The sequence below is a fragment of the Cottoperca gobio genome, chromosome 4 (genome assembly GCF_900634415.1).
Source record: "Cottoperca gobio chromosome 4, fCotGob3.1, whole genome shotgun sequence".
NCBI classification, from domain to species: Eukaryota; Metazoa; Chordata; class Actinopteri; order Perciformes; family Bovichtidae; genus Cottoperca; species Cottoperca gobio.
In genome coordinates this window covers 22,269,055-22,285,567 of record NC_041358.1, presented here as the reverse complement: position 1 = coordinate 22,285,567, position 16,513 = coordinate 22,269,055, and the positions used below count along the sequence as shown (strand labels likewise).

The 16,513-nt window shown below is 41.0% G+C and overlaps 1 protein-coding gene across 3 annotated transcripts in view; it reads left to right on the top strand.

The window, feature by feature from the left end:
* Positions 1-15,402, top strand: part of pip5k1ca (phosphatidylinositol-4-phosphate 5-kinase, type I, gamma a) — a 43,554-nt gene extending 28,152 nt beyond the window's left edge. The window contains exons 11-18 of one of the 3 annotated variants that reach the window (XM_029428965.1): positions 1,304-1,388; positions 2,334-2,495; positions 3,212-3,353; positions 3,760-3,792; positions 4,082-4,201; positions 6,899-7,157; positions 11,224-11,313; positions 12,757-15,402. In XM_029428965.1, coding sequence (XP_029284825.1) covers positions 1,304-1,388; positions 2,334-2,495; positions 3,212-3,353; positions 3,760-3,792; positions 4,082-4,201; positions 6,899-7,157; positions 11,224-11,313; positions 12,757-12,759 — 894 coding nt within the window. In that variant the 3' untranslated portion in view covers positions 12,760-15,402. The remainder of the gene's footprint in view (positions 1-1,303; positions 1,389-2,333; positions 2,496-3,211; positions 3,354-3,759; positions 3,793-4,081; positions 4,202-6,898; positions 7,158-11,223; positions 11,314-12,756) is intronic. The other 2 variants (XM_029428966.1, XM_029428967.1) reach the window with 2 other exon arrangements.
* The last annotated feature ends 1,111 nt before the right edge of the window (positions 15,403-16,513 follow it).

The following is a 16,513-nucleotide window of genomic DNA, read 5'->3' as shown; positions in this document are numbered from 1 at the left end:
CTTATCAGACGTCAGCTCTAAGCAGAGCTATGGGTTATTCAAATGTGAATGGTATGCCTATCAACAGCCACAGTTGTCTTTTATTGAGCTATTATTTAATATAACTGTGCACTCCTTATACGTTCATACTCATTATTTTCTGTCATTGTCATGAAGGTTAGTCCTTACGGAGTTTTGCTAAATGACCTTTATGAACAGTCTCCTGTTGACAGACATACAGTTTCACTATTTAATAATGAATGACTGTATGTCTCTTTGCTTTCTGAATAAATCCCTTTGAACACTTAAATGTGTGAGCATCAAAATGCAACATGTAACATCATGCAAATATTTCAATATCAACAAATCAGAAACAATACATAAACAAACCTAAACCGTGAGGATTGGCAGCTCATACCAGCCTATGCAACATTTTATATTGTGAGCACCTCGCGTCCTCTGCTCTGGGTTTACACTGTACATCATCACCAGATTGTTCTCCAGATAGAATCTGTCCTCAAGCTCTACCCGCTCTCTCCTTACCCACTCCGCTGTCCCACTCTGAAACGCAATAATACGTAAGATAAACGCGTGACGAGCAAGCAGCACCTTAACAGCCTCCTGTGCGTCACTGCTGATGATGATAGTAGGTACTCTGCACTCCGCTCTCTTTGTTACATACAGTTGCCTCAGTTAGGTGAATGCCTTCAAAGGTGTTACTTATGGTGAAGTCCAGTGATGCTAATGCCATAATGCTAATAATAACAGAGCTGCTCTCTCCTCACTTCCTTCCTCGCTACTCCATCCCTCCTTCCTTCTATCAGTCTAAACCGAACACCAAGTGTCTTCTGTCAGTCTGCTGCAACATAAATAATAAAGGGACGTGTCTTTACCCTTGTCTGACTTAGGCTTGCCACAATAACTACTTTTGTTGGACGATATATTGTCCCTGAAATAATTAAAACAATAACAATAAAACAATGTTATTGTCATTTTAAGACCATTTTATGCCACTAATATAATGTAATATAACTTTTAATTCTTAAGAATATTCCAACATATAAATATAAAAATATTTAAGTAAATAACGTCGAGATCATGTCCATATATCGTACAATTAGTCGATAACTATCACGACGGTCCTGGTCTGGCTGTTTTCTGTCTTTCATTTGTCCGATGTGTTGTTCTGTCTGTGTTTTTGAGCAAGAGAAAAGCTTTACTGAAGACACTTAAGTGACTAATAGACAATGGAATCACCTGTAAGCAATGGTTTGATCATTTATTCATGCACTAATCGTCTCATTAATCTCCGTCTCTCCCTCAGGACACTGTTTCAGTCCACCGGCCAGGCTTCTACGCCGACAGGTTCTTCAAGTTCATGAGCAGCGCCGTTTTTAAGAAGAGCTCCTGTGAGTTCAATTTCCGTCGAGACACTTCCTTACATAGTCAGACGAGGCCTGAGTGGGAAGAGCCACTGACGCAAATGTCTGAGGCTTTTGTCTCTTTTACGGCTGAGCCTTGACAGGAAAATCAGATGCAGTCGCTCGCTGACTGCCTTATTAGGTGCTGCTTCGTGTCATGTGAGCGTTAAACATTCATTTGATCCGTGAGCAGTTTTTTCTTTTTCATCTCCTTCCTGAGATTTTCACACACACAAAGAATGTTTTGTAACGGCACAGGAGGGCATATGTGATGTTTTTAAAATCTTTTCACTTCACAATTTAAATGTTGTTATTACCCTCACCCTCTGCGACGCATGTAGCAAGTCAGAAGTACATTGCCATTGATTAACAGGTTGAATTAATCCGTTAATACACTGATTTGTGTGGACTGACACTTTTAAAGCTTTCGGATTTCTACCAGTTTTTACTTCTTGCACATTTTATTTTGAAATATTACTTTAAATCAGTAACAATATATATTTTATTTCTGGACACAGAACTTCTCCACCTAGTCCCGATGGACCCAAATGCAGAAATAAGAGCGTATAAACAAAATATATAAAATGATTATATGAAAATGAATGTTTATTATTGACGACACCCTCCGACGGCTACCTACCGCTATTTCTTTTCTCAAGTTCTAATTCAACGACGTCAGTGTCTTGGAATGAAGATTCACACGACTTTGTATGTAATTAGGCAGCGTGAAAAATGTGCTTCACGTTTGGTGTGAACAACACAACTAGATAAGAAAAGAAACCAAATTGAGATTCAACCGACATCTACTAGAGAAGGCGTTGTGGGAATTAAGGGTTATTTAGTGGCTCAATCTTTTATTCTGACTGCACAATATCACGCGTCCATGTTTTCTCAAGTTATTAAATGTGTCCATTGTTCCTAATTGGCCCTCAGCTCTGAAGTCATCTCCATCCAAGAAGGGTCGCGTGTCATTGTCGGTGCCTAAGTGTGCTGGTCCTGGTGCCGCCTGGTCAGCCAGCCAGCTGCCCTCTGAGAGAGACGAGAACATTTACGACCTGAGAGGAGCTCGCAGCTTCCCAACGCTGGAGGATGAGGGTAAATAACATCTGTATACAGAGTTACAATGACTTGACATTAGATACGCAGATGCAGATAATAGGAAACAGAGGCAGATTTACCAGAACTGACCACCATTAGAGTTTTCCCTTTGCCTGCAGGCAGATGAGGTTTTGCTTTCCAGATGTAAAATGTAGTTCTGGTCATATTGAGAGGGAATGCAGCTTCGGTCCACATGACGTGAAAATGTTTCACAGTCTCCTTTGTTAAACAACCAGCTTGTTAGCTGTTGCCGTGGGAATCAAAGGACTTCACAAGCAGAACAACACTTCAGAAATTTGTATAGCACCTTTCATACAAGAAATGCAGCACAAAGAGCTTTACAATTAGAGAAAATAGACAAATAATGAGCATAAAAACAGGTATATAATGCCATAATTAATGCAAAATACACACTTGATAAAACTAAAGACAAGATGAAACAGAATGTATAACATAAAAACCCACTAAATAACATTCAAATTAAAATCAGTACCCATATTTGCAGCATGAACATATACATCAATAAACACTACAGCAGCGTCAAAAGGTCTCCGTTCCCTTCTACTCTCTTCTTATCTTTTATTATTTTAGCACCGATAGTGAAAAAGTGAAATAAGTTCTATAAACTAAAAAATTGAAAATGAATAGGGACCAGCTCTCGCAAAGATAAATAATAATATTTATGTGTGTGCGTGTGTCTCCTCCTGTTCCAGGGCGAACAGATCTTCTTCCATGTACTCCTCCCTCGTTTGAAGAAGCCACCACAGCGTCAATTGCCACCACTCTCTCTTCCACCACCTCTCTGTCCATCCCCGAGAGATCCCCCTGTGACACCGCCGAGCACCCCCGCTACAGGTGCCAACACACACTCAAACACGCACATCAAATAGCTCAAGATAAATGCATCGCTGACACGTCATCTGTACGACACAGTACAGATGACATTGATGTTGTTTAGTATAAAATGTTTTGTTTTGACAAAGTCTTGAATAATTGGGCTGAAATTAAACTATTTTTGAAAAACATTTCAGTATTTACTCAATTTTATCCAACAAGTTCCAGCAGTATTTATTTATTTTAACAGGTCTTGTTCCCATAAATAAATAAATCCTTAAATCACAATTTAATCGGAGAATATTGACATTATGGCGTCAGTAGTTACTCATGAGCGTTTTAACAACCACAGCAACATGTTGCGTGTCAGCTAGCTGCTGCTGTTGTCTTGTACAGCTTGTAGTGACACTATGTCCTCTGTCTCCAGGAGGCACACCCAGTCCCTCAGCCATGACGGGAGGTGAGTCGGGAGCATGAATGCTACTTTCACATCATAAACCTTTTTAAACAGGATTAACTGCGCTGTTTTTACAAAGTTGTGAGGCTGGCTAGCTTCATGTTTTCTCAGCATTAGACATTTCTGGGTGTGGTGGGTGTGTTAGAAGAGAAAATGTGAGGTCAGCGTGTTGGTCGGTGTGTTCATGAGAAGGCCCATTCTTCCTGTTGCTAAGAAGTGGCCGTGTTTGTTTTTCCACACGTGTTTCATTTCCTCTGTGCGTGTGGTTTTATGTGTGTTTGTTTGTGTTCAGGACCCAGGAGGAGCTGCGTGTGCGTGAGGAGGATCAGCAGACCATCACGGTGGAGGTGGAGTTAAAGAGACACGACAGTGAGCCCACCATCTCTGTTCCACAGTCTTCACCGGAGTCCAGGTACAAAACAACACAATGTGGATCATTTCCCAATAACGTGCAACAATTTCTAGATTCTGTCGTGCATCAAAACTCCATGTACGTGTCATGTAGTTTAATAAATGAAACAAATAAGACACAAGAAAGATAAATGCACTTACTGTAGATCAGTTGTTTGAAATGAGGTCGATCTCTCCGTAAGTAATGTCACTTTAACTTCAATTTTGCCAAAATGACACAATAAAATTCACAAATGTTACTTCTATGAGAGTATACATCTCAATTTGAATCAATGAATTTCAATTGGTCTTCCAATTAGATGAACAGATTGAAGAGACCATGTATTATTATGTATTAATAACCCGCCGCCAGTGTCTCACCTGGGCTCAGCCAGCTGTTAAATTAGCACATTTCTAATATGGCCCACAGATCAACACTGAAAGCAGCTTCACCTATTTGTTTATGAGACTCTGGGGTCCCCTGTTATGGACAGTGAAATGCTGCAGGCATATATTCTACAGTAATTGGCTTATGAGAGAGTGCGCACATGCATGTCAATTTGCGTTGTTTGTATCAGCAGTGTGTGTTATTTTATGGGGTGACACTGCGAGGCAGACACGGGGCCCAAGGATCCCCGACATGGGGGAGCAAGCCTGTAGAAGTGGGGCAGTGGAACAGGAAGCCTGCAGGCCTGGGGCAGCTCCCATAATGCTGGGATGACCTGACACTTTGCATGTTCTAACCTGGTTTTCAAAGACACGATAATTAGGTTTTTTTTATCCTTCTGAATCCTAACTTATGACCCACTAGAAGTGTGTAGCAGTGTCTGTATTTGCAGAGACTCATCTGTTCTTTTTATTTTTGCGGTGTTTGGACGTTTCCGGGCGTCGACCTCTGTAAGAACGTAGTGAAAAGGTGCCACATTATAAGCACGCATCCAAAATGAAGCTACAAAAATGGCAGATACAGCACAGAAAAAAACACAAATATAGCGAGGAGAAACACCAAGTGGACGAGCATGTTGAGCCGGGGAACAGTCGCAAACTTTCAATGTTGTGTTCACAAACTGACAATTCTACTCATTGTGCCTTTCACTGGGTTGGCATTTTAGAAAACAGCAGAGGAGACATAACTCATGTTGTATAACCTGCATGAAATACAGAGCTGATGGAAGTGGAGCTCAAATTTATGCCGGTTTTTAGGTCGGTGAGGATCACGGTGTGGTTGCTAAAGAAACCAAGTGAATAATTGGGTCTGATGCTATGAAGGCAGTGGCTAGACATATGGCCTGGGGGTCTGGAAGGAGCTGGCGGGGAGGAGAGAGGGGGTGGGGAGAGCAGAGATGAGATGGGGACAGGCGACTCTATTAACCATCTGACTGAGCCGATGCCTCCCAGCTGCCTCTAACCAACCTGCAGATGGAACCGGTTGGATGGGTGTGAGAAGAGAGAGATGGAGCGGAGAAAGGGAAATGGAAGAAGTGATTGAAAGAGAAAGACACGGTTGGAAAGAAATACTGAAGGGGGGGGGGGGGGTGGGGAGAGACAAAGATAGTCTTCTTGTAAATAAGTAAAAAGAATATAGAGAACAGCAGCATATTAAAGATACTGAGTCTGATATGCAGAGAGACAAAGATATGTTCCTTTTTCATAAAGATATCTCTAAATGAAATGAGAGTTGTTGGGGAAAGAGAGACGTTCTGCTTTGCAAACCCCATCACCCTCGTTTATTCAGCTAATCAGTTCTCTCTGTGAGATGCCAACTCAGCTTTTGTGCCTCAGTGGCCAACTGCTAGGCTTTTCCTCTGGTGGAGATTAGCTCAAACACAGAAGCTGAGAAAGCAATGTGGATGTGCCTAAATCCTTTCTAATAGTTGATGATCTGGCCAGGAACAATAAAGGATTGTGGCAGCACACAGCCAGCTGGCAAAGTCTTTGAGCTTAGGCAGCTAAACCACAAACACCGTCACACACATCTGTTGGGTTTCCTCTAATAGCTTGGTCCTGTTCCTCTGCCCTGCTGCAGGAAAGTGGCTTATGGCCAGTGACCCAATAATGGCTCTCAATGTTGCCAACTGCTTTGTCTGTACGGAACCAAGTTGTTTATTTTGTTCTCCAACTGCACACAGCCTTTGCAATTGTGACTGCAGTATATTATTTTAAAGAATCATGTAAAACATTAAACTTGTATTTCTGTTCTTCTACAGCAGACATAAGGTAACGGCACAGTTTGAAGTGAAATGGACGGGTGTTCTGAAAACAACAACTGATTTGACTAATCAAAACACCTTCTCAGAGTCACTCAGTCCATTCTGAACACACAGAAATGATTTTAGTGTGATTTACACTTCCTGGGCATATCATTATCTCCATTATTCATCGTGAATAAACGTCCATAAATCAGCTTAGAAGTCATATGGAAGAAAGCGCTCCTGAAAACTGCAAACAAGATCTGTGAATAGTTCATTTGGCTTAGTTCTGATGGTGCCAATTTGCCAAAAAAAAGGAGTGTGCAGACCTCCATAACTGAGTAATAATGCGTCTATCCGCCCCCTGATTCGGATCTGTTCTTCCTACACCCATGCCATAGTTGTTCCCATATTCCTGCTGACAAGCAGACAAACAAACCTAACCAGGTAACCAGCTGTAGCCCGCTGCGTAACTGAATCCATGGAAATAAACGCCAACTCTCAAGAATCCCATTTCCACCTTCCCACAGTGAGCTTCAGGAAGGAGGTGGCGCAGAAGCCGCCGGTGCCGCTGCAGCAGCACCCTCCGGTTCTTCGTCAGCACCTGAAGCAGCCTCCTTCTCGTCTGCCACAGCTGCGCCGTCTTCTCCCGGAGCAGCCAATGAAGCCCCCTCCAGTCCCAAGGTGGTGGTGGAGGCAGACAGGGCCAGCCAGATGTCCGGCTCAGGGTGCACCAGCCAGGCCTCAGTCGATGATGAAGATGACGTGCCAATCACAGATATCTACTTTGTAAGTACATACCCACATACACACACTTACATGCACTCACACATTTACACTTTTAGAGTCTTTCAAATCCCCGTTAAGACGAAAGTAAGCACATCTCAGACTAGAACTAGATCCGATCACTTCTCATCTGTTTTGAGTTTGACATTTTTATACAGCCATCAAATCATCTTTAATATTTAATCAATGTGTACCGGCTGATATATAATGTAATAAACAATGTATTTCTGATCATGAAGTCAATATAAAGGTATATGATCTCCCACAGAGGCGTTGACAGAAGGACCGCAGAAAGGGAGTAGCGACTTAGGCTGGTATGAGAATTAGAGCGTGTGCAGTTATTGCTTGCAGTGTGTGACACATTCAGTTAAAGTAATAGTTCGACCTTTCGGGAAATAGGCTCATAAGCTTTCTTGCAGAGAGTTCCATGAGAAGATTGATGGCACTTTACCACAACAGTCTGCTAGTAGGCAGATTTATGGGCGGATCCAGGTTGGCCGTTTCTCCCTGTTTCCAGTCTTTATGCTAAGCTAAGCTAACCGCCTGCTGGCTCTTGCTTCATATTCAGCAGTACGGACATGATCAATCTTCCCATCTGACTCACAGCAAGAAGGAAAATAAGCGTATTTGTGGAACTACTTTGTTAAACACAGTGTTTTGCAGTGTGCACTCTGGTTTGGAGTGTTTGCAGTGATAATAGCATGTCAACACCACTTTGGAGTTACTGTGTTATATGATCGCCAACAAGGCTGCAGACACACTCAGCAGCTCATTCTGCGTCTACAAGATCATCTTATCACAGCTATAAATTATGAGTGGAGCCCGCGATCACAGTTACAGATAGAAACGTTCCCGCCTGGCTGCCCTCCTACTGTCTCCTGTCAGGAATCAAACACCCTCTAATGTGGCATGAGAAATCTTAATGGCCAACAGGTTAGTCCAAGAGCTCCCTCCGTTATTTAACAGCCCTCTCTTGTGCCCATTTCATGTTTCAAAAGCCGTACACTCTGTATACACAGCAGCAGGGGGTCTGTAGCGCTGCATGAGGTGATACTGTGCACACCCTGAAGTGTAACTACACAGAAACGTGCTGCAGGCAGGAAGTGACCAAGTGATAGTAAGTTGTTTCATAAGCTGTTAACACGCTGCCAGAGATCCAAACCAAAAGCTTCACACATCTTGTATATGGATTATGTCTAGGTACATTTTAGGGCTGAACCGGAACATGAATGTGGCGGATGTGTAGGGTTGTTTCCGACTTGTTTGATCCAAACATTTCCAATAACTCCAGAACTTTGATGTCCAAAAGTCAAAATGTATAAAAAAAGAAAGAAAAGAAAGATGTAATCATTTCCAAAATTCACATGTTTTTATCTTACAAAAGGTTGTGCTTGAATCTATATTTGTTGGTGTTAGGCCTTTCATAAACAAAGTTTTCACAGAGTCAAAAAAAATGCGACACACAAAGAGAGGCATGTACATTCAAACTGTCAGGATAACTGCTTCACTCAGTTTGGCCATTCAGCAGTTTTCGACATCTGATCATCGTGCTCCCTGTCTGTGTCTGCTATCTCCATCATCATCATCATCATCCTCATCATCATCATCACTTCTGACATACCACACTAATCACATTTCTGCATGGCCGCTCAACCTCACGTGCTGTTCCACAACATTCACACAGAAAAAGCACGAACCACTGAACAATGTCGGCGTTATCGTCCCTGTATCGACATTTTCTAATTGCTTGTCATATCCTTCAGAAGTTGAAGTAGTTTCAACTCACAGAAGACTTTTCTGAACCAGCAAAGAAAATCTTTATTATCGTGTGATGAAAAACATTTTCTCAGACACAAATCCTTTGTTCACATAATTGCTGCTTCTACATTTAAGTTTTATTATGAATGAGAGAGAGAGAGAGAGAGAGAAACAAAATACACCATTACTGCAAAACTGTGTACGATCGCATTTGAGCAAAAACACTTTATTTTATTATTGGGTTTGGTCTGCTAGCTTCAGATTTTCAGTCCTTGTAACTCCAAGCAACTTGTATTTTATGTCATTCTCAACAAGGTGATCCCGTCCTGCTGGCTTCTGTTAGGTGTAAAAGCAATCTGCTCAAGCATCCATCTGTTTTTTAAGCACCATATTTTTCAAAGCTTTAAATTACACAGTATGTGCAGAACGAAGAGTCAGGGAATAAGTTTAAGCTTTCAGACAAGAGATGGCAACATTTGTGATCATGAATCTCCTCGGCGGGGGGGGGGTGGGGGGAACAGCACTTCTTCTAGCTGTGAGATTGGAGTGATTGCTCAGGACACAGTGGGACACAGGTGTGCGTGTGTGTGTGTGTGTGTGTGTGTCGTCACTTCACAGGTTTCTCAAGGTGGCTCGTGTCTAAATTATTCAGCCACTATCAGCAGTCTCCACATTCAATTTTCATGGTTCCCACTCTGCTGTCCTTCACCTCAGTCCTCCACATTTGATTGTTTTTCATATTTTGTCTACTCTGTCTCATCTTCACTTCTTCACCTCCATCCTCCTCTGCCCCCGTTACTCTTAAATAATTTTCACCTTCACCCGTTCCATCTAGTCCTGAGATCGTTCTCGTCCGTCTCTCTCTCTCTCTCTCTCTCTCTCTCTCTCTCTCTCTCTCTCTCTCTCTCTCTCTCTCTCTCTCTCTCTCGGCTCTTACTCACTCCTGTGATTGGCCTCATGAGTCATGATGAAAGTGGTGAGATACTAGTGTGTCGTGTGGAAAACTGAGTGGCTGCCAGACTTGTTAATCTATCTGTCACCACTGATTTATCCCGAGTGTGTCTGCTGGGTCACACACATTCAGAACAGTCTTTTTCCATTTTCACCTCGGCATGCTTCTTTTCTTTTTCCTCCTCTTTTCACTCTCTGCTTTACTTTTCATTTATTTTTGTTTGTCCCTGTGCCATACACCCGTGTTGTTGTCAGTTTCCTGATGGGAGGACCTGGGTGGTTTCTCCTTTCCGACGGAGGAAGAAATACCAGTCCAGTTGGCTCGTAAGTGAGTTAGATGGAGCTAGTATTGTACGTTTTCGCTGTCCTGGTATTAGACTAGATTAGTCCTCAGTACATTGCTGTTGGTGAAACATGATGCAGCGTTTCTGCAGCTTGTGTGGTGTGTTCACTGCAGGTGTGTTTGTGAATGTGTTAAAACTAAAGAACAATACCTATTCTCCACAAAGTAAAGACAATGACGTGCGGGAGGCAGGTAAACGAAAGAGATCTTATTTGTCAGTTTGTCACTCTTGTATTCATCTCCATTTGTTTCCTCACTCACCGACAGCTTCCCTCATCTCCCGTCGCACCCGTGTGGAGAGTGTGTTAGCTCCAACGCGCTGAGCTTTGTGCGTGTGTGTGTGTGTGTGGCATCGACCTACACGAACATACCGTGTTGCAGCTGCTTCCCTCTCTTAAAGGGCTGGTACCTAAAGTAACCGACTGAAGCTTTTATATACTTTATGCAAAGAGCGCTTTTGCTTGTTGGAAAGGAGAAAATGAAAACATCCCGTTGTGTTTTGCTCTGACTGAGGATGCTCTCTGTGTCTGACTGTCCTGGCATCCTGGCTTTCTTCCAATTCTCACCTCCTCTTCCACCTCCTCCTCCCCGCTCCTCATCCTCCCCTTTTGGCTGATGCTGCGACTCATCCCTCGCTCTGCACACTTCATCTTCACTAAGAAATATGATTTAAACACTTGCCAGTAAAGCCCATCGTAATATTTACATGCTTAACAGCCCTTTTCTCAGTAAAATGTTTCATCTATGTGTTCAAACCTGATAACCAAAAGGATTAACCCATCCTTTTGCACTTTTAACATTTTTAGACCTTATTGATATGTCAAATTCACACGTTCCGATGTCTCTCAGCAACATTTCCTCCTATATGCATCCCTAATTTTCATTTCCTGTCTTGTCTTTTCTTCTCCTGTGATTTCCCATGTCTTTCTCCTGCCTGCCCCTGCTGCTTGTCTCTGTGCCTCTGGCCTTTCCTCTGTCCCTCTGGCCCCCTCTGCTGTGGTGGGTGTGTAAAAACAGCCTCAAGACGACAGGACCTGGGTGTACTCTCCGCTACACTATGGCTCAGAGTCAAAGGCCCTGCCAGATGGGGATTGGGAAAGAGAGACAGTAAGTGAGAAGCATCAGACTTAAAAATAAAAAAAAAGTACAGGAAAATCTCTTGGACCAGGAATAAAATCAGCTGTGTTTTGGTCTTTATTTGGGATAACAAGGATGGAAAGGATCAGTTGTAACTTCACCTGCGCGAGAAGCTTCTAAAGTAAATGTAGAAGAAGCTTTTCCGGTTCAAAAGCCCATACTTTGAATCCAGAAACCCACCCCGACATTACAGCATTCATTCTTCATTGATAAGTGGGTGGAAATGGTCACCCGCAACTTGCATGACCATGTAGTCGACGACCAGCCTCCCTGTGTCCCTCCAACAACAAGCTGCTCAGGGTATTTCACACTGCGTCACTGCATCGGCCTGCATGAAGCTGTTACACTCACGCATCACCAGACTCCCACAGCTCCTGCTGCTAGACGTGTACATTCAACTCAGAGGAGTCACATTTTACAGCACATGGACAGCATTTTGTTCAATCTTAGGCAATGTGGGTGATTTTCTTTAATGCAATACCATATTCATGTTAAGTATGTTTGGTTTATTTTCAGTGTTTATAGATTTATAGAGCTTATCTACCTGTCGGGTAAATCTGACAAATTAGACAAGAGTTATAAAAACGTCAAATTAGAAATGGCATCACTTGGCTCTGACTGTTTTCCTTTAAAGGTTTTATGTGAGGTTGTGCTTCGCAGGCTGCTTGTCTACTTTGTTTAGCGTAGCAGCATCTGCCCACACTGTAGCGTATGCTGAGAAGGTGTCATCACCCATTGAATTGTTTCCCTACTCATTTTATTTTTCATGTTCTCAGACACATCTTTACACCAGCGGATGTCACAAGCAAGTTTAATTCAGTGTCTGTAGATATGTGCGACAAAAGATGTTATATATGTATATTTAAATGTTCTAAACATAAAAACATACCTGTTCCATATAAACGTGATGCCTTATCATACACAAGTTGTGGATGATGTCTGTTTACAACACACATGACAGCTGGAGAAGAGAGAGAAAAGTGTTCTTAAAAACACAAGAGGCCACTCTTTGATTTGAATTATGGAGCTGACACAAATGCATTCAAATATTTAATCTCGGCTCAGGAAATACCTACTTTACAGCATTACTTAATGCAAGATATTCCACCTAATCCACAGCAGATCTTTGTTAGCTAATACTCATTTAGATTAAATGGCACCAATACCTTCAGTTACTGACGGGTGTGTGTTGTGTTTATGAGATTTCTTGCCTATTCTATTCTCCTGATTCCCCTTCGTTTTGTAAATGCACTCTTATTAGTTGCCTCATTGTTTCAATATCATTAGCAAGTGATGCATGAGAAGAGACGTGATTACATGATTTTTATTTCCACAGGGTGTAAAAATGCGTGTCTTCTCATGCGTTACTGTGAGCACTCTGCCTAACACATTCACTCTGTCTGTCTCCAACAGTAAACCCTGTTCTCCGGCAGAGAGGAGCCAACGTCTCAGTGGACTCATCGGTTCTGAAGTCCAGATCTCAGTGGTAGCAGCAGGATCTCTGTCTGAACCAGGATTTTAAACATGCATACAGAAACTGAACACACTTGAGGGGAAAAGTGACTGACAGTGATGAAATCACTGATTTCCAACCATCCCTGCCTTTCACCCTTGACAAAAAGAAAATTATATCGATTTAATAATAATGTGTATGTGTGACATACAGTAGTGCGTGTACGGCTGTAGTCTTAAATGTTTGACTTACATGACAGACCATAGTAACTTACTGTGCCTATGAAAAGTATTCACCCACTTGGAAGCTTTCATAGCTGCATTAAATCCTATTTGATTCAATGTTATAAGACAATAATACATGATAACTTTCAAGTGGGGTGAATACTTTTTATAGGCATTGTACAGTATGTTCTAGTTCATACACGCACAGCCCTCTAACTCTGCAGAGCAGCACACTGCCATCAACCCTCCTTGGTACTGACCACCCTCACTTGGCATTCAGCTTTCTTTCAACAACTAAAAGAGACACACAAAAACAGTTAGATGATAACCTTCATGACATCTAGTCACCTTTGGGTTAACAGCACGTGTAGGTTTCAGTGTGCTGAGTGAGGAGGGGGCGGTGGGGCCTGTGCTGTTTGTGCTCATAGAACTGGAGTTACAATGATAACCATCTTTCAATCAAAACAGACATCTAGACTCTGTCGTCCTCACATTTCCAGTAGTGGTTTTATGCAGTTTATTTTATAGAGGAAATACTTAAAACACATTATTTCATTTAGTGAATAAATACAGTGATCAGAAGTTGTTTAATTCATAGCATAATATTGTATTTATATGAAATGTCTTTTTGCAACATTTTTTATTTCTGAACTTCTTTTACTACCGTGAGCTTTTATTTATTTGTGTCTGTTTGTATTTTTATTCTAATCTTCACTGTTTTTTCTTTTGGTTGTTTGCTTTTTCTATTTGCATCCAAAGAACTTTTCATTTTTGTTTTGATAATTCCATCCCTGCAGCTTTTTAGTTTTGTTTTTACATGTGTTTGTCGTGTCAAGTCAGTGTCACCACTTTTTTCACTACACTTGTCTAGAAATGGCCGAGGCTTATGACTCCTGGCTTCAAAAACAGAAGGCATCAATTTGCAACACTAAGGCAGCAGACATTGTCAGTCATTATACATTCACATCATTGCAATGTCTTCCAGTGTTGCCCTATTTTTGGACAGATGCACACAAATCATATATAACAATAGAAATTCATATTTTATTTTAGGGGAAAAAATAAAAGCATATCAGTGACAGTTGCTAATATCTGGTCGTCCTCACCTCCTCACAATAAGAAAAATCCATTGACTGGACATTTCAAATGTTTGTAGATGTAAAGCATCAGTTGTGAGTATTTGCAGTTGATATCGTACCTGTTATCTGTATATTTGAATGAACACAGTATGTTGCAGTGTTGACTTGGTGACACACAGCAGTTTGTAAATGGGTTGAATGTTGTTTGCACTTATCAACAGGACCTGAAGATGAAATAGTGATAGAGGCCAAATAAAACATCACATTATCTTCATTTATGCTCACACAGGCTGATATTTAGGCAGCAGCATTTCTTTTTAGGATTATCAAGTGTGTGTGTGTGTGTGTGTGTGTGTGTGTGTTGGTGAAGTCAATCACAGTCATTGTAGGGTTAGTGTTTACTGTAGTCTCTGTGGCTGACATCTAAGGACTCTCAAGTTAAAAGTTCAACAAACTGATTTTTTTATCTAACTTCAGAAACTGTATCTTCAGTCGGTCGGTGTTTCTGTGTGTTAGTGTGTAAGGAAGGACACATCAATGTCAGACATTGTGAAATAGAAATCAGTTTGTTCCCATGACGTGCAGTGGCCAGTTGTAATCAGTTTGCTGTTGTTCATCAGATGGAAACCATAGCAGCAATATTTTGTAAAGTCTAGCTTTTAAGTTGTTATTGCCTTATTGAGAAATTCTACTTGTAGGCCTTTCGTTTATATATTTTTTTCACTCGTGCTGTTGTATTTATTTTTCTTTGTCATAGTTGTGCTCCTGAGAATGTGTACATAAAATTATAAATACATATATAAAGATATACAAATATATTTTCCATTTGAATCGGAGAATATTATTTTTATTTGGTTTTATTTTTGCTGCTGGGCAAGAAATGATTGCAATCTACATAATTTACTGTACCATATTCTTCAGTGTGTTTATTGAGATGCAGCTGCTGTATATTTATGGTCTATAAACCACAGCTGTTTCTTTGTAAGATATCCAACATTGAGAGTTTGTGGGTTTTACTGTACATGCAAATCAATAGGGATTCTTCCAACTGTTCAGCTGTGTTGTGTATGTGTTTTCAAATCGCTGTGTGCCCTCATCCAATAGGGAGAGTCCTTTACAGAGACATAGCATGATTTCAAAATGAATATGCATATCAGAAATGTGTATTTATGTATATCTGTGTATATTCATCTATTTATACGTGAGGATAAATAGATGGCTGTATGTGTGTGTGTTTTGACTCAATCAGAATGAATACAAAATAAAGCAGTTCTATGAATTGTTGTTCATGGAGATAATGTCATATCATGTTTTTATTGATTCCTTGTTGAAATAATCAGAAATTTAAATGAGACATTTGTACCAGTGACAATTCACAAGTCATAAGGGTTGTTTGAGTAATTGGTTCCTCAAAGGTTACGATTGAGTATGACAAAATGTACAAAGAGGCTGACTCTTATTTTATACCTTTTAATATATATATATATATATACCCTTTCATTTTGCTTCATTTGCACATTAAATATGTAATGTGATATGGCTAGATTTATATGTAACCAAGTAGAATTAAATACTAATTGAAAATGGGCCTGATGGTGGTGCTACATGAAAGGTCAAGAAAGATCATTAGAATTAATTTCATGGAAGTCTGGCCACTAGCTCTTGAGCTATCTTGCTCTCGCCGAAAGATTTAGACAGATGGATTAACCAGTCATTTAAAAGCACCATCCAGGTCTGTTAGTGGGACAACTACCTGCAAAATGTGGCTGTGGGAGCTGGTAAGATCTGATCACTTGAGGCTATTCTAAACCATTCAAATTACTTTTCTCTAGCACAACCAGAGACCACCAGGTGTCTATTCCTACCATTAGAGGGTAAACTCAAACAACCAGTGCACCAGAGGAGTAATATCAAATCCAGTTGTCCCTGTAATTTGAAGAAAACTGAAAAATAACTGCCCTTGGAGCCCTTCCATTTATGTAAAAGTAACGAAAACTTGAAAATCTACTGATCTGGTTTGTAGCCACTGAGAAAGAATGATGTGACAGTGGAATACATATGGACAGGATCATATTACTTAACAATAACCTGCTTTATTATTGTGTAGTTAGGGCTACTGTCTATTGTCACATAAAGCCCTTATAATTTGTCGTAAATAAATTGAGCTGATGTTTCCAAATAATACTAGATAGATAGTCTGTTTATGTCGTTTAGAGCCCGAACACCTAAAAAAAGAAGATGTTGCTCAATCTATAGGAACGCACAGGGCGTCATATAGTTTGGAGCCTCACCGGCCTCGCCTTGCTCACTGCTGTGCGTGATGATTGGGTGCCATTGTCAAAGAAAGCAGCTGATTGGTTAATGTATGTGTCAGTCAATGTAATAACAATTTCAATTGGTCGCCAAGGACGTTC